A 23,626-nucleotide genomic window follows, 5' to 3' on the forward strand; every position below is an offset into this window, starting at 1 on the left:
AACACATCTTTCTGATCCAATGTCTATGGAAAAATGCTACCCAGTCAGAACTAAATATAGAAGTCTTTGAATTTAGTAGGTCTCAAAATTCATTTGCCGTTCGGTTTTGCTAGGATTGAGCATGAATCTGCTCCTTTCCATCTTGACCCTGTAGTCTCCAGACACTGAATTATCATGGCTCCATTAATGTGTATTCTTCCTGTTTTTGAATCAGCAGAAAAATACATTGATATAATTTATGTTGCCCTGGAAGCTGAGCCCCAATGTCCTTCAGTATCAAGTCTTCCAAGTGGTTCCATCCATCCAAGTGGTTCCATCCATGTATAGATTCTACAGACATTTTTCCCCCCTAGATTGAAAAAACCACCGCTTGACAGGTTTCAGCAAATGTAGATGGTTATCTGGAATGGAAACATTAGCCATATTTTAAATTGCATAAGTGACAGATTATAATTTGTCTGAACATAGCTCTAAATGTAGCTCTGTTGGTCCTCTGGAACCCCAACTGATAGGAAGATGAGTAAAACTGCCAGTCTATTATAACTGATATTAAAATATAGTCTAGCTGGCAACTTAGTGAAGTGGAGGAGGAATGTGAGGTGAAGTTTCACATTGTCCTCCAGTCCTCTGACATATACTAACTGTCTTCTTAATAGGCAAGTGTTATAGTACATTCCATTTTTTCTTTCATAAATATTTCTTATAAATCATCTTTATTTTCAGCTAACAAAGTCATGTCATCTGCGTATCTGAAATTGCTTGTATTTTAATCTCCATTTTTTCCTGCTGACATCTTGTCCAATCCTGTAAGTTTATATTTATAATATAAAGACATATTGCATAGTGTGCTATATATGGAGAATACACATTCCTTTGCTGTTCCCTTTCTATATTCTGAATTTCCAAGTTCATTTTTTCAGTAGCTTATTTCTTTAAAACTTTTTCAAAAGAATAACTAGCTCCCTTATTGTAACTAGAAAAGCGAAAGTAAATCAGCTTTCTTTCTTGTCTCCATTCTCCATTTTATGTTGGATAGGATATTAGCTATATATAAATATTAGTGATCTCATCTCAGATCTCTTTATCTTTTTAAAACATCTTTTTCATTTGCTGTTTCTCCCTCTATTCCTTTATAAGGATTCATACCCTGAATATCAGTGATCTTCCAGTAGACCACCTATGTTCACTCATTCCTAAAACATCCAGTTTGGTACATTTCGCTTCAAGTTCAAGAATTTCAACTTTTCTTTCTACCCTTTTGTATTCCTTATTCTAATTGTATGCACCCACTTCTCATTTAGCAACTACCTCAGTTAGTCACCATTCTGAAATACAATAACATAATAAAAAGTTCCGTTTCTGACCACTGTGCACATTTACATCAAATTTCAAGTGCCTGACAATGCACTGAAGTGAGAATAACATTGGCCTAGCTGTATGAGAGAACTTTATCTGAATGGATGGTAGCACTCAGGCAAATTTGCAGAACATGGTCACTAAATGAGGAGTGAATGTATGTTCTTGTAAAGTGAGAAGCTTTTTTTCCCAGCACTGGCACTAACAGAACTAATGTAGGTAGAGGACATTTTTGATACTTTCGTCCCTTTCTGCAATTTCCCTTTTTTTGGGAAAGTATGTTGAGAAAATAGTGGGAATCTACCTGTAGAGAATCCTAGAAGACAGGAATCATATGAATTCATGTCAGTCAGAATTTAGGATCAGTCACGGGATGTTGGAATGTTGGATGCCCCAGGATTCAGTGTGCTTCCCATATTATTCAACCTCTGTATGAAGCCCCAGGGAGAGATTACCGTATATACTTGAGTATAAGCCGACTCGAGTATAAGCCGAGACCCCCAATTTCACCCCCCAAAACTGGGAAAAGTTGTTGACTCGAGTATAAGCCGATCCGCCGTTCTGCATGCCTCGGAGGCTGGATCCGCGCTCTGCAAGCCTCTGCCGCCAGGCAGGTCTCCGTTTTGTTCTGGGACTAGTTCCCTAGCCTTTTGGAGCTTTTGGTGTTCGCCCATCAGCTGTCTACGGGGAGGCAACAAAGCTGCCTCTCTAGGCTTTGAGAAAAGGCCCCTTGCACAAAAGGCAGCTTCAGGACGAGCTTCCAAAAACCCTTTCCTTCCTTAACGCCCTCCCCACCTTCCCCCAGAAAGCCATATTTCTTTTTTTTTTACTGAAAATTTTTATTGAAGTTACAATATTATCCCCTCCCCAACCCACCCCAGAACCCCTCCCCCTCCCCCATATTTCTTCAATAACAAAAACATAAAAAGCTGGTTGGGATGTACTCGCTGATTTCCCCCCCCTTTTTTTTAGATGCTAAAACTAAACTCTCCCTCTGCCTTCCAACCAATATCCCTTTTTAAAATCTTACCTTGGCTCCAGATGGAAGAGTAGAGGAACTAAGCTAGTAAGGAGAGAATTTTTTTCTGCAACTTTTTACTCCTGAAGTAGTAGTAGTAGTAATAGTAGTAGTAGGAATAATAATAATAAATCCCTAAAAGTTGTGCCAGAAAATGGAGGACGCTGGGTCTTTGCAAGTTTTAGCTGTCTGTCAGACTGCCTGAAAAGGGCGGCCTTCAGGCAGCCAGGCGGACAGCTAAAGCTTGCAAAGACCTAAAAGTTGTGCCAGAAAATGGAGGACGCTGGGTCTTTGCAAGTTTTAGCTGTCTGTCAGACTGCCTGAAAAGGGCGGCCTTCAGGCAGCCAGGCGGACAGCTAAAGCTTGCAAAGACCCAGCGTCCTCCATTTTCTGGCATAACCTTCGGAGATTACTTTAAAAAAAAAAAAAACTTCAGAGGAAAAACAGCTGCAGAAACATTTTGTCTCCTTGCTGGCTTGGTTCATCTACTCTTCAGCCAGGAGGGAGTCCAAGGCCTAGAGAAGGAGAGCTTTGCAGCATCCCTATGGACAGCTGATGGGCAGACAGCTGATTAGCGGAGAAGGCTCTGAAAGTAGCACCAAAGCCTCGGCCGCGCACAAGTCCTCGGTAAGTTTTTTTGTTGACTGGAGTATAAGCCGAAGTGGAATTTTTCAGCCCAAAAAGTGGGCTGAAAAATTCGGCTTAGTATGTTGGTTATATTCAATTACACATTTCCACACCAGATTGAGCCTTTAATTGAAATCTTGAACTGGTACAGGTAGTCCTCGGCTTATTACCACAATTCAGCCAAAAATTCCAGTTGGTAAGAAGGACAGTTACTAAGTAAGTTGCACCACATTTTACAACCTTTTTGCCACAGTTGTTAAGAGAGCCATTGCAATTGTTAAATGAATCATACTATTGTTAAGTAAATCTGTCTTCTCCCATTGACTTTGCTTGCCAGAAACCAGCTGGGAAGGTTACAAATGGTGATCATATCACACTGGGAGAGTGCAATTGTCCTAAATACACACCAGTTCCCAAGCACCCAAATTTTGATCACATGACCACGGGGATGCTGCAACAGTCGTGTGAAAACAGATCATAAATCACTTTTTTCAATGCTGTTGTAACTTCAAATGGTCACTAATTGAATGGTTATAAGTTGAGGACTATCTGAATTTGGACATTAAGAATCTGCATGATGTGAAACAAACTCAGATGAAATCCTATCAATACTTTTTCACCATTAAGCATTGGGACAATCAGTAACATTTGTCCCAATAGTTACTCTATCTAGACTTACGTTCCTCAAAGTAGGCTCACAACTGGGGCTCCTGTTGGATATGAACATGACTTGAAGACCAATGGGTCCTTTGCTCAGCCATATAGTGCAGCAGTTGGAACCCTATGTGGAAACAATAACTTATACCTCGATCACCATGTGGTCGGACTATTGCAATACACTGTACATCGATCAGGTTTTGGAAATCATACAGAAGCTATAATTGATCTAGACTGCAGCAGCCAGACTGAGGTTGCTACACTGGTAATTTCTGGTGCCAATTCAAAATGTAGGCAATAAGTGGTAAAGCCCTATGCATTGTAACATCAGCTTACACCAACACACTTCCTTTCCAAAGTGGATTTTGCAGTCCAATCTGTAACTTAAGGTCTGATAAGGTTCTTCTCTCCATGGGAGATATGAGATATCTGACTCAGACAGACAGCTTTCTCTATAGTAACCCCCATGTTTTGCAGTATGCTTCCCCTGGATGTAGGGGCCACATTCTCTCTCCTTGCATTCCATGTGATAGTTAAAATATTTTTATTCCACTATGCCATTGGCTTTAATTGATTGTGGACATCCTTCTTTGATATGTAAGTTTTGATCCATTTTAAACATACATTGTTCTGTTGTTTCTCCTTCCAGCAATTGGGTTAGTAAACAAATATTGCAAATAAGTAAATAATAAATAAACAAAGGGACAGTACAGCACTCTCACTAAAAGCTAGAATATAATAAAACATGCATAACATTCTGTATCGATCTTAATCTTTAGTGACAAATACTTCTCAGGACAAAAGGTTACAGGAAAAAAAATAGAATGTTTTTGTAAGATGGGGATGGAAAAACTATGTTGGGAAATTACATTCCAATCCAGTAGTATTTTGAAAGGCAGCTGAAAAAACTGCTTTAGACAAATGAATATGGGTACTTAAGTCTGATTTACTGTGGTAACAATAAAAGAAGCCAGATTGATATCGCTTTACTCATCCTCAGCTGGGAAGAGCGGCTGTAATCTGAAAAAGAAAGACTTTAAAAGAACTTTAAAGGGATACAGTCCCTTGCAGAAGACTGTTTGGAATAATATATAATCAGCCCCTCATTCTATCCCACTTGCTAGAGCACTATAAGCCTACTTTGGATTTGAAAGAAAGAAAGAATAAAAACTGTAAGTTATTACAGTGACGTAATTATATTTGAAGTTACAGGTAGTCCTCAACCTATGACTGTAATGAAGCTTGCCCATTACAGTTGCAAGTGGCAATGGACATTAAGCCTCACTTAATGACCGCCATCCCCTATTCTCTCTGATGTGGAGCATGTCTTGGGTAGGAGAGGTCTTAGGAAGCATAGTGCAGGCTGAGGTCCACCTGCCATGGGCATACTGCACCCCCTGAAATACCCCATGCTCTATTTTTCACCCATTGGGTCCCCACAATCCTTGGGCCTACTTTAGCCCCCAACTGGGCCCCTGCAAGTCTTTTCTCCCATACTGGATTCCAGCAGGGCTTGGGACTCCTCCTGACCTCCTCCCCGTCATCCATTGCATTTAGCTTTGAAAGGTCTCTGGAGCTCCGGAGGTTTCCTCTGCTGTGCAGAGTGCTTTATGGAAGCAAATTTGTCCTTTGGCTACATGGTGCCCTCCCAGAAGTGGCTGCCATTTTGGTGCAAGGAATTGTGGACACATTGAAAATGGCAGCTGCTTCTGTGAAGCAGCCAAGCAGCCCAGGGATGAATGGCCTACTCTCCTTCCCCAAAATTATGACTGCAGTCAATCATCAGGGCTAATGATTGTTGGGGTGCTGCAGCAGCTGTAACTTTGAAACAGTCATAAGTACCTTTGGGGGGGAGGTGCCTATAACTTCAAATGGCAGCTAAGTTTTAAGTGAGGATTACCTGTTGTGATATAAACAGTGTATTGTTCATTGGGAGCATAAACTATTTATGATGTAAGCTCCACATTTGAAAGCTCATGGACTATATAATTCAAGGAGACATGCAACTATAATTTTGTATAAGCAAGGGAGCTTTGTATGTGAATTGCTTTTCATAGTAACATTTCCAGGAGTAGATTGTGATAAAACAAGCAACTGTACTAATCCAGGAAAAGTCAACATTCCCCTGAGAGTTGTATAGGACCAAGGTGTAGATTCTGTAGTAGAAGAATAGCTAAATTTGCTAGTGTTTACATCTATCAGCAGGGAGGAATGCTTGCAGAACATCCACAAAATGACACAGACACAATAAGGTTGCTTCTAAAATAGAAACAACTCTTCATAATCACCACTCTCAAGACTAGCTAGAAAAGGGCTTATATTATTCTTAATCTTTTCCCCCCGAAGGATTTCTTTCATTGTTTGAAAACCTTTATTTATAATTCTCGGTAAAATAGTGATTCCTCCTCCTAAAGATATCATTTGATGATGTCACTAATTAGCTTTCTCTTTAATCTTGCCTCCTTCTAGTCTTTGTATGTTTCCGAAAGAACTGAGTAGGTAAGGTAGAAGCGCTTCTCAGGAATTGTGTTAAAGGTTAACATCATAAGCTTTGTGTGTGCTTGCATCATTTAAAAAATGTGGTAGCAATAAATTGCTTACGTTAAAGTATGAAGTGCCTAATTAATGACTCAAATTATAATTTTAGAAATGGAGCCAACAACTATGTATTATCCAGCAGCTGGATTTTGCTAGGAATAAAATAAAGTCAAATTTGTTCCAATTAATTGCAAAAGATTATGGCATGGATCCAGGTTACTTGAGGGACTGTCTCATCCCAATGGGATTAGTATTTCGGCTGCCTTCTGTGCCGTCACTCCTGGCCTTTGGAACATCTTGTCCCCTGGAGTGAGGTTGGCTTCAATCCTCCTGACCTTCCACAAGAGCTTGAAGATCTGGCTCTGCCAGTTGACTTGGGGCTGCAGTGGGGAAGTGATTGATAGATTAATAACAAATCCCACTTTTCTCGCTGCTCATCCAACTTCCTCCCATCCCACCTTTTAGTTAGGTTTGATAATTTGTATTTTCATAGTATTTTGTTCATATTATAAGCTTTTTATGGTTTTATTCTTTTAACATTGTAAGCTGCCCGGAGTTACCCTGTAGTAAGATGGTTGACCAATACATTTAATAAATAAATAAATAAAAGATGTAAGCAAATGGTAAAGTATCTGAAATCATCTAATAAATCATGTCATGGTTACGTTAACCCAGTCAATTAAAAAAATTGAAGGGAAGTTAGTTGTTCAATGCTTGCTGCAAATAATCTTGTAGAGTGCTTTATATGCTTAGTGACTTTCAGGAGAAACTGTTTTGTGCTTATTATTTTGCTACCTTCCATTGCTGACTTTATGGCTCAAAAGTGTAATAGAATTGCTTTATTTTTTAGGCAGTATCTCCACTTGATACCCTGGTTTCTGTGATGTGGATAAAGCATTGGAGCAGTGTCAAACAAATATTATCTTAATTTACTATGTTTAAACTATGCCAATAAAAAAAACCTCATTCTAGCTTTCAAACGTAGTAGAAGAAAGAGATACATCCTACCATTATATTTTGTAACTGCTTCTGAAAACATTCATATTCTCAGTTAAAGAATATTTATAAAGACACCATATGCATTTTATGAATATTATAAATATTAAGTGTGTTGTGGACTATTGGGAAAAATACAAGCCTAAGTGTTCTTTAATTTTTAAATGCTGTAGATATTTGGAAATTGAAACATCCAGTGATAATCTAGATGTTTTTTTTTGTAAAGAATATGATGATTTACTGAGTACAGTTTTCCGGAATTAAATGTGAGATAGATGGATGAAGAAAGAAGTGGGGATATTTAAGAAACACCAGAAGTTTAATATTTTCTGAATTTAAATTATTTCATAACAGATATATATTCATGTATATTGGAATTTAGTGTTTTTACAATTTAATATATGTCAAAGATTATTAAAGTAGTGATAGCATCAAAATACATTCAAACTGAAATTAGCCTGTGGACACTACCATACTGTGTCATTATGAAAGAAAAATGAACAAATATATTTAGACAAAAATTTGAACTGTCTTGACTTCTTTTTGTTTTTACAGGATCTGTTGAAATAACCGAGGCATATCTTGTGAGAGACATTTTATATGTTTTCCAGGGAATAGATGGCAAAATCATTAAGATGTTTAATTCAGAAAACTGTTACAAAGTAGATGCAAAGGTACTGTTAACTTATTAGACATAGTGTAGATGGGGGAGATGAAACTTGATTATGCCTATGTGGATAGATTGTAATGTATTATTCATTTTAGCATTTTTTTTACAAAAGCATTCTCTGTCAAATTCTTTCATTGTTGATATCCAACGTGGTTAATAATAAAAAGACCATAAAACAATACTTAAATATCAGACATGCATTAAATGTACAGATATTTTAAAAGAGCAGCAAAATTCAATCTGAAAAGTAATATTAGCTGACCTTGGAATAAAAATCTGGCATCCAAATATAGAGGTAAAGACAGAAATGGCCTTTTTTTAGTTGCTGTCCGCCAAATCTCCACAGTTGGCTGACCTTGTGGAAACGTTTCCAGTAATGAATCTTAGATACAATATAGGTTTATACAGGAGCAAGTTCTTCAAGTAATCTGCTCAATTTCAAGCCATTTTAAATACACTAAATGTGAATTACTACAAACATCACGATATAATGGGGAAGATTAAAATAATTAAAAAAGAAACCAAATACTGGTATGTAGATTAAGTGGACATTTATTTCTTAGTGTGCTTGGTGAAGTTCTGCAGCTTGTTTACTTAGCATTTACCTTAATTCTTTAGGCAAATCTTTGTAAGTCTCTCAGAGATACCACAAGCCGGCTCGCTGAGCTAGGATGGCTGCATAATAAAATAAGAAAATATACCGACCAGAGAAGCATGGACCGTGCATTTGGATTGGTGGGTCAGGTATGTGAGTAAAATGAGAATTCTTTCATTATTTCTGCTGGGAGACAACAAGACCTCCCACTGGTTACTTATTTATATAGAATAAAACTGTCAACTAGAAAAATCCAGGGGAGCATGAAGAGTCAAAGATGGTTTGATTGGATACATAGTCCCTCCATTAATATGTCCCTGATATTCTCAGGGAAGAGACCAAAAATACTGAATTGGCACATCCCTTCAGCACACAGGTAGTAGTGGTGAAGTACCTGAGGGTTGAGCTATGGCATTTCTGATATCTAGTTTAGCAATCAAGACTACCTACTAGAAGAGTTGTCAAAATATTGATTCCTTCTATGTCCAGCCTGCAAGAGAAGAAAGCATCCTATATATTTGGGAGACTTTTCAGGCTGGCTCTTATTGCAGGACCTACACTTGAACACACAATTCCAGTTTGGTTGAAAAGGCTCTGCTTCAACGAAGAATGATCCAGATCAATTTTCCCAAAGTTTGGCTTCTGGATGATCCCCCTAAGTGGTAATGGTGGAAACTGTAGTTTAATGTGTCTGGAGGACAGCAGATTACAGAAGCTAACTAAAAAATATTTATTTTAACAATTGGCAATTTGAGTTCTTTCAGTAGAGATGACATGATGCGTTAAAAATGTCTACTCTTTATCTTTGCAGTTTCCTTCCCACTGGTTAGATATGTGGAGTTATTTTTTTCCTAATTTGAACACTTTTATCAGTAATCGGTCTTGGTAGTGTTATTACTATCCGTTGGCAATTATGTCTGTCTGTCTCTGTATTATTATATCTCTTAAAATCTGACATATTAGTTTAACTCAGGCTTTCTCCTTTAAAGGAGTGGTTTTATTCCAGAATTCTCAGCAAAAACTAGAATGGGGAAGATTTAGAACATAAAGCAGTATATTGCTCCTTTTTTGTTAACATACGGTAATTTTCTGCCTTTTATAAGTGAAGGTACCGTTTAGTTCTCATTTGACTGACCACTTGTTCACCAACTATTTAAAGTTACAGTTGTTTCAAATTACAGGTACTAAACAAGGGGAACTTAAACTTATGTTTTAAAAAAATCAAATATATGGGGGAAATATTCATGTGATTTTGTAAAGCAGCTTTCCTTTGCTTCTATGGTAACATGAAGTTGGATGTGCTGGTAGATCTTTCTGACAATACAGCAGAGATGAGAAAAGGGGAAATGTCAAGGAGAATGATTTGTGCACTTTGTTTTCACTTTGTTGTAGCACATGGGCTGCCTTTTCTCTCTGCCTCCCCATCTACCAATCTTCTAAAGATTACAGCTTAAACATTTAAGTAAATATTTAAGTTACGGCATTTTCTTTCTAGTTGTTTGGCTTTTAAAAAATTACACGGTGAAAGTTAAATGAGAATAATTTTTTTCCTTCAGTTCATTATAGCATACTTCTTTTCCCCCCATATATTTTATTGATTTTTTAAACATAAATCACTTAATAGTTGGTAAACAGTGTGTTTGCTGGATTTAAATTTATAAAGAAAAATAATTTCCAGTTGGTTTCTATAATCCATAATCCACATAGTACATTTAGTTGATTTCCCCTTTCCCCCCAAAATGTCTTCTTTGTAAACCTTGAAATAATACAGTTGTTATTATTTTGATAAATAGCAGTTGCATATATGATTTTCCCCAATATTCCTACAAATAGTGATGACATCAATATAATATTACTTTTCTATATAATCATCTTATATCCTGTTACAGTCCTTATTTAGATTTGTTTCTCCCCTAAAGTTCAAAGTATTCTTGCTGGTTAAGATTTTCTCAACAGTTAATTACATTTAAAGATTTAAATCTATTTTTCCCACATAAACCATCTCAACACTTTTATATTTCTTAAAGAATAGGTAAAAACAGTAAACAAAAGGAAAAGAGAGCAAGAGTAAAGAAACATAAAAAGAATAATACTACTTAAAATATATATTCCTCCTAAGCTAATATATATTCATTCTCAAAATTTCTTATTCTTTTTAACCATAATTAAAAATATATTTAATCTTTAAATATTTCATTTAATGTTTCTAGTCATCTAATCCTTTAACTCTTATTGAAAACATTTATTTCTTTTTTATTGCTACTGCAATCAAAAAGTACTCTTGGTGGCTCACATAAAAATGCACTTTTTTTGAAGATCATCTCCCTCTCCTCTCTACATCACCAGAGATTTACTTCATTCTATTTTCTCCCATCCAGACCCTGTCAGCCTCCAGGCATTGGGAAAGGGGGTGAACAGCATCTCCCCAATGGCCGAGAATTGCATTATACAATTTAATATCATTGTTATAATCCAAACCATAGAAATTTCCCATCCAGCAGCATCATATGGGCCTCACATCACAATATTTCCATAAGGTTGCCTGGTCACAGTCAAGGTTTATCTCACTATCAGAGCCATTCCTAACCCAATGGCCATGATGCTGATGCTGCCAAAGAACCTGATAAGTGACATGACAATATTGTCACCATTGACTCATTCAACACTAAATCGTGGATGAGGATGGATTTATTACAAATAGATGTGTGACTCACCATCAGCACTTTTAAGGTCAATGGCGCCAGCAATATAACCACCTGTTCCTTAGGATGAGGGTGGTAAGCCAGAAGCTCAGTCCCAAATTGGCCTTTCCATTAGAATGGCCTACCTAACACCTCCAACATATGTTGCACAAACTAACCCCAACCAATGAAATTACGAACCCCAACCTCTTGAAGACAGTTAATTCCCTTCATCTCAACTGAAAAGATCTCCTATGCTGGTTATTGTACTCCTCTCCAGATTGCATTGAAAGTGCATTGAAAGTGCCAATTCCTTCTACATCTTGGTGTGAAATCAGATACTTTACTTCCTCCAACATATTTAAAATCAATAGACTATAATTGTTCAGACTACTCTGTAATGTAATTAAAGTATAACAATTGTTTTGATTCCTTTTGTCTTTTGTCTTTTAGAGTTTTTGTGCTGCCTTAAACCAAGAGCTTAAAGAATACTATAGATTATTGTCTGTTTTACACTCACAGGTAAATAAGTCCACACAATTTGATGGTTGTGCATCTGTACTTCAGGAATTGGCTATTTACATGCTAAGAGGAATTGAGACTTCTATTTCCAGCAACTCTAGCTAGTTTGGTCAATTATCAGCATGTTGAGAGTTATAGTACAATGATCTCTGAAGAGCTATAGTTTCTAATATAAATTTGTAAATAGTTATTAATCTGTGTTGCTTAAGAATGACATCTGGGAAAACAAATATTATAATTCTGATAATTTCTCACTACCCATTTTCTGTTGTATCACATATTGGTCACTTTGTTGTGCATGGTCAGTTCTCTTATTATTTCTGAGCTATTAAACTAATAAATCCACTTTATAATCTTTCTTGTATTTATATAACATGAAATGTGTATAGAATTATATTAAAACGTTATTATTGCAGAAACATTGAACAACTATTTTATAGGAAATCATTGTAACATTTGGGGTTTAAAACTTTATTTCTTATTATCTGTAGTTTCCTGTGTATGTGCTTTCTGATTTTCTTTTATATATTTTCATAAATGTGAGTTCTCATGATTCTCCAATGTGTTATTCTAAGCATGTTTTTAGACACTCACATACATTTTCCACATAAACCCCCAATCATATAGTGAACAATCAAGTAAAATATATAAATGCATGGCTCAAATTGAGATTAAAAACTCAGATTAAAATAAAACAAGAGATTTTCATTCTTGATTGAGGAAGGTTTGAAGAAGTAATTTTCTCTCACTAACGGATTAAATCCCATTTAAATTCAGTGCAATATATTTCAGAGTTGGTATGGATAGAATGTTGGTGTAAAACTTCTTTTTTATCTCTTGATTTTTTCCCCCCAGTTGCAGGTAGAAGATGATCAAGGTGTAAATTTGGGGATTGAAAGCAGTTTAACACTTCGCCGTCTGCTAGTCTGGACGTATGATCCTAAAATAAGATTGAAAACTCTTGCAGCTCTTGTTGATCATTGTCATGGTAATACAATATTTCCAATTGCACATAAAATAAAAATGAATGTTAAGATAATACTGATAATACAATAATACGAGCTTTCAATTAGATGATTTGTCAGGACTACAGTCTTACATACATACATACACATCACACTATTGCTTTTGGGGCAAGTATGAGTGAAAGGCAGAAAGGGAGTAAAGAATAGTAATGAAAATGAAGAGCATGAAATAATAAAGGGAAAGAGCAGAATTTATTTTATACTATCATCCTTCACTATACTTTCCCTTTCCTCAGTGATCATTTCTTCCCAAGAATCCATTCTTGTTATCAAAGATCAGTCTGAACCAGTCAGTCAGATATTGAACTTCTTATGTCCCTTGTATAGAAACATAGAAAACTGAGCCAAAAAACACTTAATAGTCCACTGAGTTTGCCCTTTGAAGTTTTTTTATTTTCTATTTTTTAATTTTTTGTTGGAAGGTAGACGTGTTTATCTAAAGCATGTTTAAACTCAGTTACTGATGATTGACCCACTACCATCCACAGGAAGTTGGTTCCAAGCTTCTACTACTCTTTCTGTGAAGTAATACTTTCTAACATTATTTTTGAACTTTCCTCCTGTCAATTTGAAGTTATGCCCCATGTTTTTATTCTCAACCTTAATGTATTTAAAGATTTCAAGAATGTCTCCCTTTCCCTTCTGTCCTTCAGTCTGTATCTTTCACTAATACTCTTTAAGTTTTTCATCTTAAAAAAAATTGAAACACTCGTGCTGATCCTTTTTGTCTCAGCTCATAGGCATAGTTTAGGACAGGGCTTTTCAACCTTTTCACCCATTGTGCCACTTTTAGGATATGGCAACATCCGAGTACCACCAGTCACCTAGCAAGGTGTCAAAAATTTGATGACCCCCTCCCCCGAAAAGGAAAAAAGTTATGAAGTACAGGTAGTCCTCGACTTACAACAGTTTGCTTAGTGACTGTTCGAAGTTACAATGGCACTGAAAAAAGTGCCCCCCAAGCCACAGCCGAGCAAGACACCTGCCTGCCCGCCCGGTGGCGCTCTTCCTCCTGTCTGAGGTTTTCATTGTGAGCATTTCTGTTGAGGATTGGCAGCGGGGATGGGGGTGTTTGGTTTTTATTCCCCCCATCTGCTGTGTGGTTGCAGCAGGTTTTGGTCACTTCACATGACCCTGGGACACTGTGACCGTCATAAATATGAATCAGTTGCCAAGCATCTGGATGTAAATCACAAGACCCTGGAGATGCTGCAACATTCCAGCTGATCGATGCTTCTTCTGGGCTCAGAAGCGCCAGGATCAGCACCAAGATCCAGCTGGAGCCTGACGCTGATGCTGGCGCTTCCGCTGAGCCCTGACAGCCTTGCAGCTCCAGCCATCTCTTGCTCAGGCTTTTGCGGTGCTGCCTCCAGTTCAGCTCATTCCCCTCCCCCACTACCACTTTTCTAGGATGGTCGTGTACCACCTGCCAGGTCCCAATGTACCACAGGTGGTACCCGTACCACTTGTTGAAAAGCCCTGGTTTAGGAGACTAAACTTCGTAAATACCTGCGTGTTTGTGTGTGGGTGTTCTGCAGAGGTTTGACTTGCTTAGGTCATTGTTTAGGTACTTGTCTGAAAACCATTATACCATGTCTCTTACTGTTTCCAGTGAAACAATAACTGGCCACATGAAAAGCCTTCTACTAAAGACTCTAATTCTGGAGACAAGGAACACCTGGTATTGATGGCTCTCATCCCCTTAGGCTGAGCAAACCAAGCAATCTACCCCACTGGAAGGCTAAAACTATTTTTACTGAGATTGGCAAAAATAACAAAATCTTGCAAATTGTCCTGTGTCTCCTCCCTTTCTTGTACTCCATTGAACCAGGGAGGCCTTTGTCTGAACCACTTCCAAATGTTACCTTGTTTCTGCCCCTTTTGCCTAAGTAAAGCTTCATATTTTTGTCAGGGCATCTTTCTTACTTGTTCAATGATTGAGGTGCAGAGATACTTTGATTGTCTCCATGATTCACCTTCCCCTGGATTGCAGGAGACCACAGAAGGTGAAAGGGAGAATTCTGAAAATGCAGATGTCCCATGAGCTTCAGTTGAAGAGGAATGGGGTGTGTGTGCTCATGCCTGCCACTATGAGGGGAGTCAGAGTGGGACATTCTTCCTTTTCCTGCTGCTCCAGATAATTTTGGTCTTTCCATGTACATGGAATGAAAGGTTGTGGCTGATGGAGAGGATAACTGTGTGGAAAGTACATTGGGAACTGGAATTTCCCAGCAATAATTACGTCAATAATTGTGTGAGTTACACTGAGCAGGCCATTAGGTTGTGAAATGGTGGGGAAAAGCAGGCTGGATTTATAATGCAGAGGGTATAAGAAGGAAATTTACCCTCATCTTTACAGAGAGCAATCAATTGCTTAAATGGCTTCAGGAAAGATTCTTACCTGGTTGTGCTGCATTGGGTGCCTTATGCCAAGTTCCAATCAGCTACGTAAGAGAAGCTAATAGCACCAGGGTATAGAGGTAGAGAAACAGAGGCTTCATTCTCTAGCCTATACTGTTGGTTCAGAATTTCATCCCTAGCTATTTATTTAGGAATGGCTCAGTAGAGAAATATTGAAGATATCTCAGATTATTATGCATAATCTCAGTAGATTCTCCACCAAATCAAACTTTATACACTGTATTTTTCCAGGAAGAAAAGGAGGTGAGCTTGCATCAGCTGTTCATGCCTATAGTAAAACAGGTGATCCCTACATGAAATCCTTGGTGCAACATATTCTTGGCCTTGTATCACATCCCATCTTGAATTTTCTTTATCGTTGGATTTATGATGGAGAATTGGAGGACACATACCATGAAGTGAGTTATATAAACTAAGTTATTTTTGAAATAGCCTAATATTTACTTAATAATAAATTTAATATTTAATTTAAACTTATTATTAAATGATTATTTCATTCATTTAATGATTATTAAATTATTATAAATATTATTGAAATTTAAAAATAAACCTAATATTTAATACAATTAATAACTTAAGTTTTAAATAACTCAATATGGCACTGCACTACATCTTGCAACATCGTGAATCCACAGGGACCTACAGTAATGGCCAAAATTGTGGAAATCTTTTGGGAAAAGTGTACATTTGAGGTTTGATGGCTTATAACACCACCTTTTTTTGGAGTAGTACCATAAAGTATATCAATGGAAAGATAATTTAATCAAGAATGTAAGGCAGGGGTGTCAAACTCAATTTCATTGAGGGCCGCATCAGCATTGCGGTTGCCCTCAGGGGGCCTGGTGGGTATGGCCAGGGTGGGTGTGGCCTACTGGGTGGGTGTGGCCAGCTCTACATCATTCGCATCAAGGGTGCCTATGGGGGCCTGGGCAGGAGTGGGACAGATCTGAGGGTCTCTGGCAGGAGGAGGGTCTCTGGGCCAGGGCCAAGGCAGTGGGGGCCGTTCCCTCACTGTTTCCAGGATGGCTTCGCGGGCCGCATGAAACCACTTCGCGGGCCGGATCCGGCCCCCGGGCCTTGTGTTTGACATGTCTGATGTAAGGCAACAGTTTGTTCAATTATCTGTATTCTATGAAAAGTTATAGCCAAATACCAGACGAAGCACAACTTGCTTAGGTTGATATCAGGTAGCTTTCCTTCATCTGATTGTAGCCAATGAGCATGAGTGTTTAGAGAGCCAATCAGGTGTTGGTTGAGTTTTTTTGTGTTCTTTCATTTAGTGAGCTTGTAAAACGTAATAAAATTAAAGTAATGGTGCAAAGAGTTGACTGGTCACCCAGAAAGTGATGTAAAATAGTATTATTAAGTGAACAAGGCTACAGTTATAAAGAAATTAGAAGAAAAAATGATGGAAACCTAACCAAAGGTGGCATTTCTAAGTTTTTGAAGAGGTATAAGGAGACTCAGTCACTACAAAACCACACTGGTAAAGGCAGAAAAGGTGCACAACAGCAAGTGATGATAGAAGAATTAAGAGACTGTGCCTATGTGACAGAAGAAAATCATCTGAGTGTATACAAGATTAAATGGTACATTACAATGTGAAGTTGACTGCAAGGACTGTTCAGCGCAGGCTGCAGGAATTTGGCCTAAAATCTAGAATTCCACAAAAAAAGCCACTTTTATCTCTCAAACAAAGGTTGAAAAGACTAAACTGGGCTAAAAACCATGTTACCTGGACAGAGGAACAATGGGACAGTGTTATTTGGAGTGATGAGACCAAGACCTCCCTGTTTGGAAGTGATGGCATAAAATATGTAAGGAGAAGCATCCTGATTGCATTACGTGCACCGTGAAACACCCAGTCAGTGTTATGATCTGGGTTGTATGACATCAAAAGGTGTGGGCAGAATATAAATGGCCAAAAATACATTAATGAAATACTTGAGCCCAAACTGAAGCCTTCCACACATGATCTTTTCCAAGACAATGAAGCATTTATATTTCAACAGGATTCAGCTCCATATCATGTTGCTGCTGTGTGCAAAGAGTGGTTTCAAGATACTCATATTCCACTGCTGAAATGGCCTGGGAATATTTATTTATTTATTTTTTATTTATTTTAATCCCATTTATATCCCGCCCTTCTCGGAAGACTCAGGGCGGCTTACAATAGTCCAGACCTTAACCCAATTGAAAATCTATGGAGCCGACTAAAGAAACTTGTTAGTCAGAAGCAACCCAGCAATAAAACCCAGTTAATATAGGCAATCATTCAATCTTGGTTTCACATTATAACAGCTGCAGAACTAAAGGACTTAGTTCACTCCATAGGAAGACGTTGTAAGGCCGTAATTCATGCTAAAGGTTACCCAAGTAAGCATTAACTGACATGGTGATAATTTTTGTATATCTCATTTTTTTATGGTGATAAGTTTTGTATATCTCATTTTTTTCTATGTGTTTCACTTTTCTTCTTTATAACTGCTATTCTAATAGCAAATCCTTCATAAATGTTATTGCATTACATTCTTGATTAAATTATCTTTATTCTGGATCATTTAATGATTTATCCCCTTGCTAAGACCCCTGTGCTTGGCCTGTATAGGCGGATATTATCACTGTTAACAGCCCTTGCCAGATAGCAGAACTCATGAAAGTACCTTTATCATCCAGAAGTACCTTTATTTGCATGCAGAGAAGATTACAGCAGAGAAGGTGAGGTAGATGATGCATGGACGGTATTTTCAAGGTCAAAAGACAGTAATGACTCACAGTGTCTGCATGTGTATCTGCCGGTTATGGAGGAGGAGAATCACCGAGGGAGAAGAAGGAGGAAGTCCGTCCCAGGAAGGGGAGGGGTGAAGGCACAGAGTCAGGAGAAGGAGGAGGCACGTCACAGAGTAGGAGGGGTTGGCTGACCAAGTCAAGTTAGCATATTATAATTTCCCCAAACAACCACATGGTGGCAGCTCATTCCCCGTCTGGTATTATGAATACCACTATGAAACCATATAACGGTAGTTATTCAAATGCAAATATATTTTTGTGATTTGCTTGTCTTGAAAACCTGAGAGATATAAGAAATAAACATGCATACATATTGCAATAATATGAATTGCCGTCACAGGCCTTAAATAGTCTAAATTAAAGTTCAAATCACTTTTCTTCTTGAAGTCAGGATCCAACCAGGAAAGGTGACGAGTTCAGTCCTCAAGGGGCAAAAGCAAGACAAGTTCTGTGATGGGTCTGATGAAAGTTTTTATGGTGCCTTGCTTTGCAACCTTTACTTCCACCTTACGTACCTTCTCATCATCACTGGGAATGGTTTTCACAATGAGACCCTTGGGCCAGTCAATTCTTTGAGCTTGTTGGTCCTTGAGCAGAACAAGGTCTCCAGATTAGGGTTCTGATGTTGCTATTTTCTGCGACCTTGCAAAAGAGAAAGATACTCCATCTTCCATCGATTCCAGAAGCAGTTGTCTTTTGCAGAGAGAGGTTTTTGGCATAGGTGCCAGCCTTGACGTTCAGTGTCACTAGATTTGATGTGATAGCATTGTGCAATATGGACTAACCTTGCAATGATGCGTACAAGCCTTGTCTACTTGGAGAACCATTCAAAGCGGTGACAGTCCATGATGGCTCTCTGCTCAGATCTGGGGAGAAGGGTCTTGACTTCAGGATGAATCTCTGGATTGATGTCAGGATCTTGAAGATTGAAGACCTCAGCTGTGCTTTCTCCTGAGGCATGAAGACGTAGTGGTGCTACCCAGCTGTTAGACTTATCTTTGGAGAATTCAGTGTCCATTATGTTGATGAATTCTCTGTCTTCAACTGACATGGCTGTTTTGTTGTCATCATGTGTAGTATCTGTGCTGCCTAAGTTATCATCACAGGTGATGGGAATAACATCAGATACCTGGATGATGTCAAGAGGTTTCTCCTTTTCTTCATGGTGGTGAGAGTATTGTCTGAAGTGAGATACACTCCCATTCCTCAACACGTGAGTTTTGAAGGAGTGGATCTCTGATGGTGTGCGTGTTCTATTTATGCATATATCTCCCACTATTACCCAGCCTAGGTCAAGTCTTTGTGCATATGGGGCATCGTCAGGTCCATTGCAATGCTGACGTACTTTATGAACTCTGAGAATGTCTCTTCCCAGCAAGACTAAGATGTCAGCATCCATGTCCATTGGAGGAATCTCAGTAGCCAGGTGCCTTAAGTGGTGATGGTGATATGCAGCTTCTGGAGTGGGAATCTCTTCCCTGATGTCTGGTATTTGGTCACACTCAACCAATGATGGCAATGGTATGCCCTTCTTTGCTTTGATATGAGAGATCATGAACCCATTAGCTCTTCTGCCAGAGGTCTCTACATGACCAGAACAGGTGTTGAGCGTATATGGTGTTGCATGTCCCTGTATGCCAAAGATATCAAAGAATTTGGGTTTGACCAGGGATCTGTTGCTTTGCTCATCTATTATGGCATACATCCTGGTAGCTTTTTCAGGCTGACCCTCTGGATATATTTTGACTAGACATATCTTGACACAGCATTTGTGACTGAAATCTCTCCCACACACTTCAGTACGTGAAGATGAGCCATTTGTGACTGGAGCATGACTCTGCTGCTCCCCGCCATGATCTGAAGCAGGATTGGATGCAGCATGGTTCCAACAACACAGACATTCAGGGAGCTGAGTGTGCACCATGTGGTTTGGGGAAATTATAATATGCTAACTTGACTTGGTCAGCCAATCCCTCCTACTCTGTGACATGCCTCCTCCTTCTCCTGACTCTGTGCCTTCACCCCTCCCCTTCCTGGGACAGACTTCCTCCTTCTTCTCCCTCGGTGATTCTCCTCCTCCATAACCAGCAGATACACGTGCATACACTGTGGGTCGTTACTGTCTTTTGACCTTGAAAATACCGTCCATGCATCATCTACCTCACCTTCTCTGCTGTAATCTTCTCTGCATGCAAATAAAGGTACTTCTGGATGATAAAGGTACTTTCATGAGTTCTGCTATCTGGCAAGGGCTGTTAACAGTGATAATATCCGCCTATACAGGCCAAGCACAGGGGTCTTAGCAAGGGGATAAATCATTAGACGACAGTCTGATCCAGAATAGTCAAAAGACAGTTTGAATTCCTACTGCCTACAATCCATATGTGTGTGTGTTATCTGCAAGCAAGCTCAGTGCAATCCACCATCTTGTGAAAGCACATGGTCGCACAAACTTAATAGCATTTCCTGTGCATGCTGAAAACTGTTTCTGTACATTGGACTTTGTTATAAACCCTGTCTAAGCTGAAACTTGCCTTCTTAAAAAGACAGTAACGACCCACAGTGTCTGCATATGTATCTGCCGGTTATGGAGGAGGAGAATCACCGAGGGAGAAGAAGGATGAAATCCGTCCCAGGAAGGGGAGGGGTGAAGGCACAGAGTCAGGAGAAGGAGGAGGCACGTCACAGAGTAGGAGGGGTCGGCTGACCAAGTCAAGTTAGCATATTATAATTTCCCCAAACAACCACATGGTGGCAGCACAATCTTTCCATTGATATATAATTTTATGGTACTACTCCAAATAAAAGTGGTGTTATTAGCCATCAAACCTCAAATGTACACTTTTCCCAAAAGGTTTCCACAATTTTGACCATTACTGTATGCATAGGTCCTTTTTGTAGATTGCAGCTCGGCATCTAGTACCATCATTCCAGAAATTCTTCACTCTAAAGTGATTCAGTTAGCTGTCCTTGTCCATACTTCTAGGTGGATTATTAGGTTTTTGACAGATAGGAAGCAAGAGGTGAAGCTAAGGAAAATCACATCTAGTATTTCTGCCATTAGCACAGGTGCTCTGCATTTCTTTTTTCTCTATATATCAATGACTGCATTTTTAGGGATCCCTCTGTTAAAGTACTGAAATTTGCAGATGATACAACAGTCATTTGTCTCATTTAAGATGGCGATGAGTCTGCATATAGATGGGAGATTGAACAACTGGCCCTGTGGTGCAGCTGGAACAGTCAGGATCTGAACATGGTTAGAGTGAATTTTAGGAGGAGCCTTTCTATTCTACCATCTCTTACTATATTAGACAGCATAATATCAGCAGTAGAGTCCTTCAAGTTTTGAGTTCTATAACCTCCCAGGAATTGAAATGGACACTTGAGATTAGAACCATCATTAAAAAGGCACAACAAAGAATGTTCTTCCTGCATCAACTCAGGAAGTTCAGACTGTCCCAGGAGCTGTTTATACAGTTCTACAGAGGAATTATTGAGTCTATCATTTGTACTTCTATAACTGTCTGGTTTGGTATGGCAACCAAACACGACAGGTACAGGCTCCAATAGATAGCAAGGCAAAATACCAGTTGCAATCAGCCTGCCTCCCCTAGAAGGCCTGCATATTGTGTGGGTCAGAAAGAGGGCTGAGAAAATATCTACAGACCCCTCACATCCTGGACATAAACTGTTTCAACTCCTCGCCTCCAAACAACGCTATACAGCATTGCATGCCAAAACAAATGGACACAGGGACAGTTTTTTCCCTTGTGACATCACTTTGCTGAATACCTAAATCTCACAAAACTTTTTTATGTCTAAATATATTTACCCATGTTGTATAGCTGTATTATTATTATTATTATTATTATTATTATTATTATTATTATTATTATTATTATTAATTATTATTATTATTAATCATCATCATCGCACAGTCAACCAGATGTTCAGACTGGATTTGGCATTTTTGTCTACCCATCGAATCCTTACTGAGGACCTGGGATAGGCAGATGTGTATGTTTGATGGCATTACAGATATTGTCGCAGGATGGAAGCAGTTCCTAGCAAGGCTGCCTTTTGCAATTGACTAATGGCGAATTTATCAATGCCAATGGTTTTCAAGTGGTGCTTCAGTTGTTTTGGGATTTATTATTTTGGGATGATGGTGACTATTATCCTTCTTATCTTCTTTGTTACCCCCTCTTATTGGTATTATTATTATTATGATTATTACTACTCTGCTGCTTTGCATGTACATTGAGAGCTTCTGCAGTGGAGACAAATTCCTTGTGTGTCTAATCACACTTAGCCAAATAAAGTATTCTGTCCTGTCCTGTCCTATTCTGTTCTGTTCTGTTCTGTTCTGTTCTATTCCATTCCATTCCACTCCACTCCACTCCACTCCACTCCACTCCACTCCACTCCACTCTATTTGTAGGTCCAATGTCTATAACTCATAAACCAACCAATCAAATATGGTTTGGATGTAAAAAAAAACTTATGCATATTAGGATAAAATGACCAGGAGCTAAGAAATCATGTCCCATATTTATCAGAGATATAATATAAATATGCAATAGTTGATTTATTTATTTATTTTTATTTATTTATTTATTTATTTTAAAAAATCTAATATTCCTTAATATTTGCTGAAATAGATTATAAATTATAAATTCAATAACTTCACAAATTTTCAAAAGCAGCCATGTTAGAAGAGAAATTCTCTCAGTTAAAGTAAAAATATATGGAGGATGTCCATTAATTTGGGTATGTACTAGAAGATGCTTAATGCCCAACATTCATTATAAATACGGAACTTTAATTAGTAAAATAAAAGTTCCATCTGATATAGAAATCTTATGGGGTTAAAGCCCCAAGAACATTCTACTGTAGCAAATATGAATATCCTGCTGAATATGACCCTTACAAAAGCTTGTCATATAGTGTTTCCTTGGAGGGGAAGAGGACCTCATTACATTGGGGCAAATAAAAATGTGGGTTTTCCTTTGGGACTTTGATTGCTTTTGTAAACAGGCTCTTAATTTTCTCAGCAGAAAATCACCCCTGTTATCTGTTGGTTGGAAGGCCTTGGCATTTGTTCATCAGTTAGATTGTACTATGATTTCTCATTTCTCCTGTAATTCTTTTTGTACTAGATATAATAACAAAACTCAAAGAACCTTGAATGGGTAAAGTGACTCAATAAAATAATTATATTGCAATTATGTTGACCTTGGTTTTCTTCACCCTTTCCAAGATCTCTTTTTTCATTGGATTATTATAAAATGCTCTTCTTGCTTTTTGTATTTTTTTAAATATAAAAATAGTGTTTTCTAAATACATTCATTGCATGTTACTTTGCCCTGGTTATAAAATGAGCGGTTCTGAAAGATGATTTAATTGTCTGATGGATTTAAAACCATATTTTTCTCATTAATACTTCAATTATGGTTTCATGCTTGTTGTTGAGCAGAATAGCTATAGTCAATTTTAGAAAATGGTCCTTTAAAACATACTTTCCTAAATGAGTAAGTGTACATGTGGTATATACATATTTGTGAGTTACTACTATGTTGCAGTCCAAATGTGTATATGAGGGGTATAGAATATTATGTTTTGGGGTCTATTCCCCCTCGCTGCTTTTCATATATCCATATTTTGTTCCTTTTTTGCTTGTGCTTCTTTGCATAGCATAACATGAATATGTGGTTTATACTGATGCAT

At 38.2% G+C, this 23,626-nt stretch overlaps 1 protein-coding gene across 2 annotated transcripts in view; it reads left to right on the plus strand.

The window, feature by feature from the left end:
* Positions 1 to 23,626, plus strand: part of TUBGCP3 (tubulin gamma complex component 3) — a 77,011-nt gene that overhangs the window by 22,527 nt on the left and 30,858 nt on the right. For both annotated transcript variants that reach the window (XM_083363108.1, XM_083363107.1), the window contains exons 7-11: positions 7,748 to 7,866; positions 8,481 to 8,606; positions 11,592 to 11,660; positions 12,516 to 12,648; positions 15,338 to 15,504. In XM_083363108.1, the coding sequence (XP_083219234.1) occupies positions 7,748 to 7,866; positions 8,481 to 8,606; positions 11,592 to 11,660; positions 12,516 to 12,648; positions 15,338 to 15,504 (614 nt within the window). The remainder of the gene's footprint in view (positions 1 to 7,747; positions 7,867 to 8,480; positions 8,607 to 11,591; positions 11,661 to 12,515; positions 12,649 to 15,337; positions 15,505 to 23,626) is intronic.

The sequence above is a fragment of the Vipera ursinii genome (genome assembly GCF_947247035.1).
Source record: "Vipera ursinii genome assembly, chromosome: 4".
NCBI lineage: Eukaryota > Metazoa > Chordata > Lepidosauria > Squamata > Viperidae > Vipera > Vipera ursinii.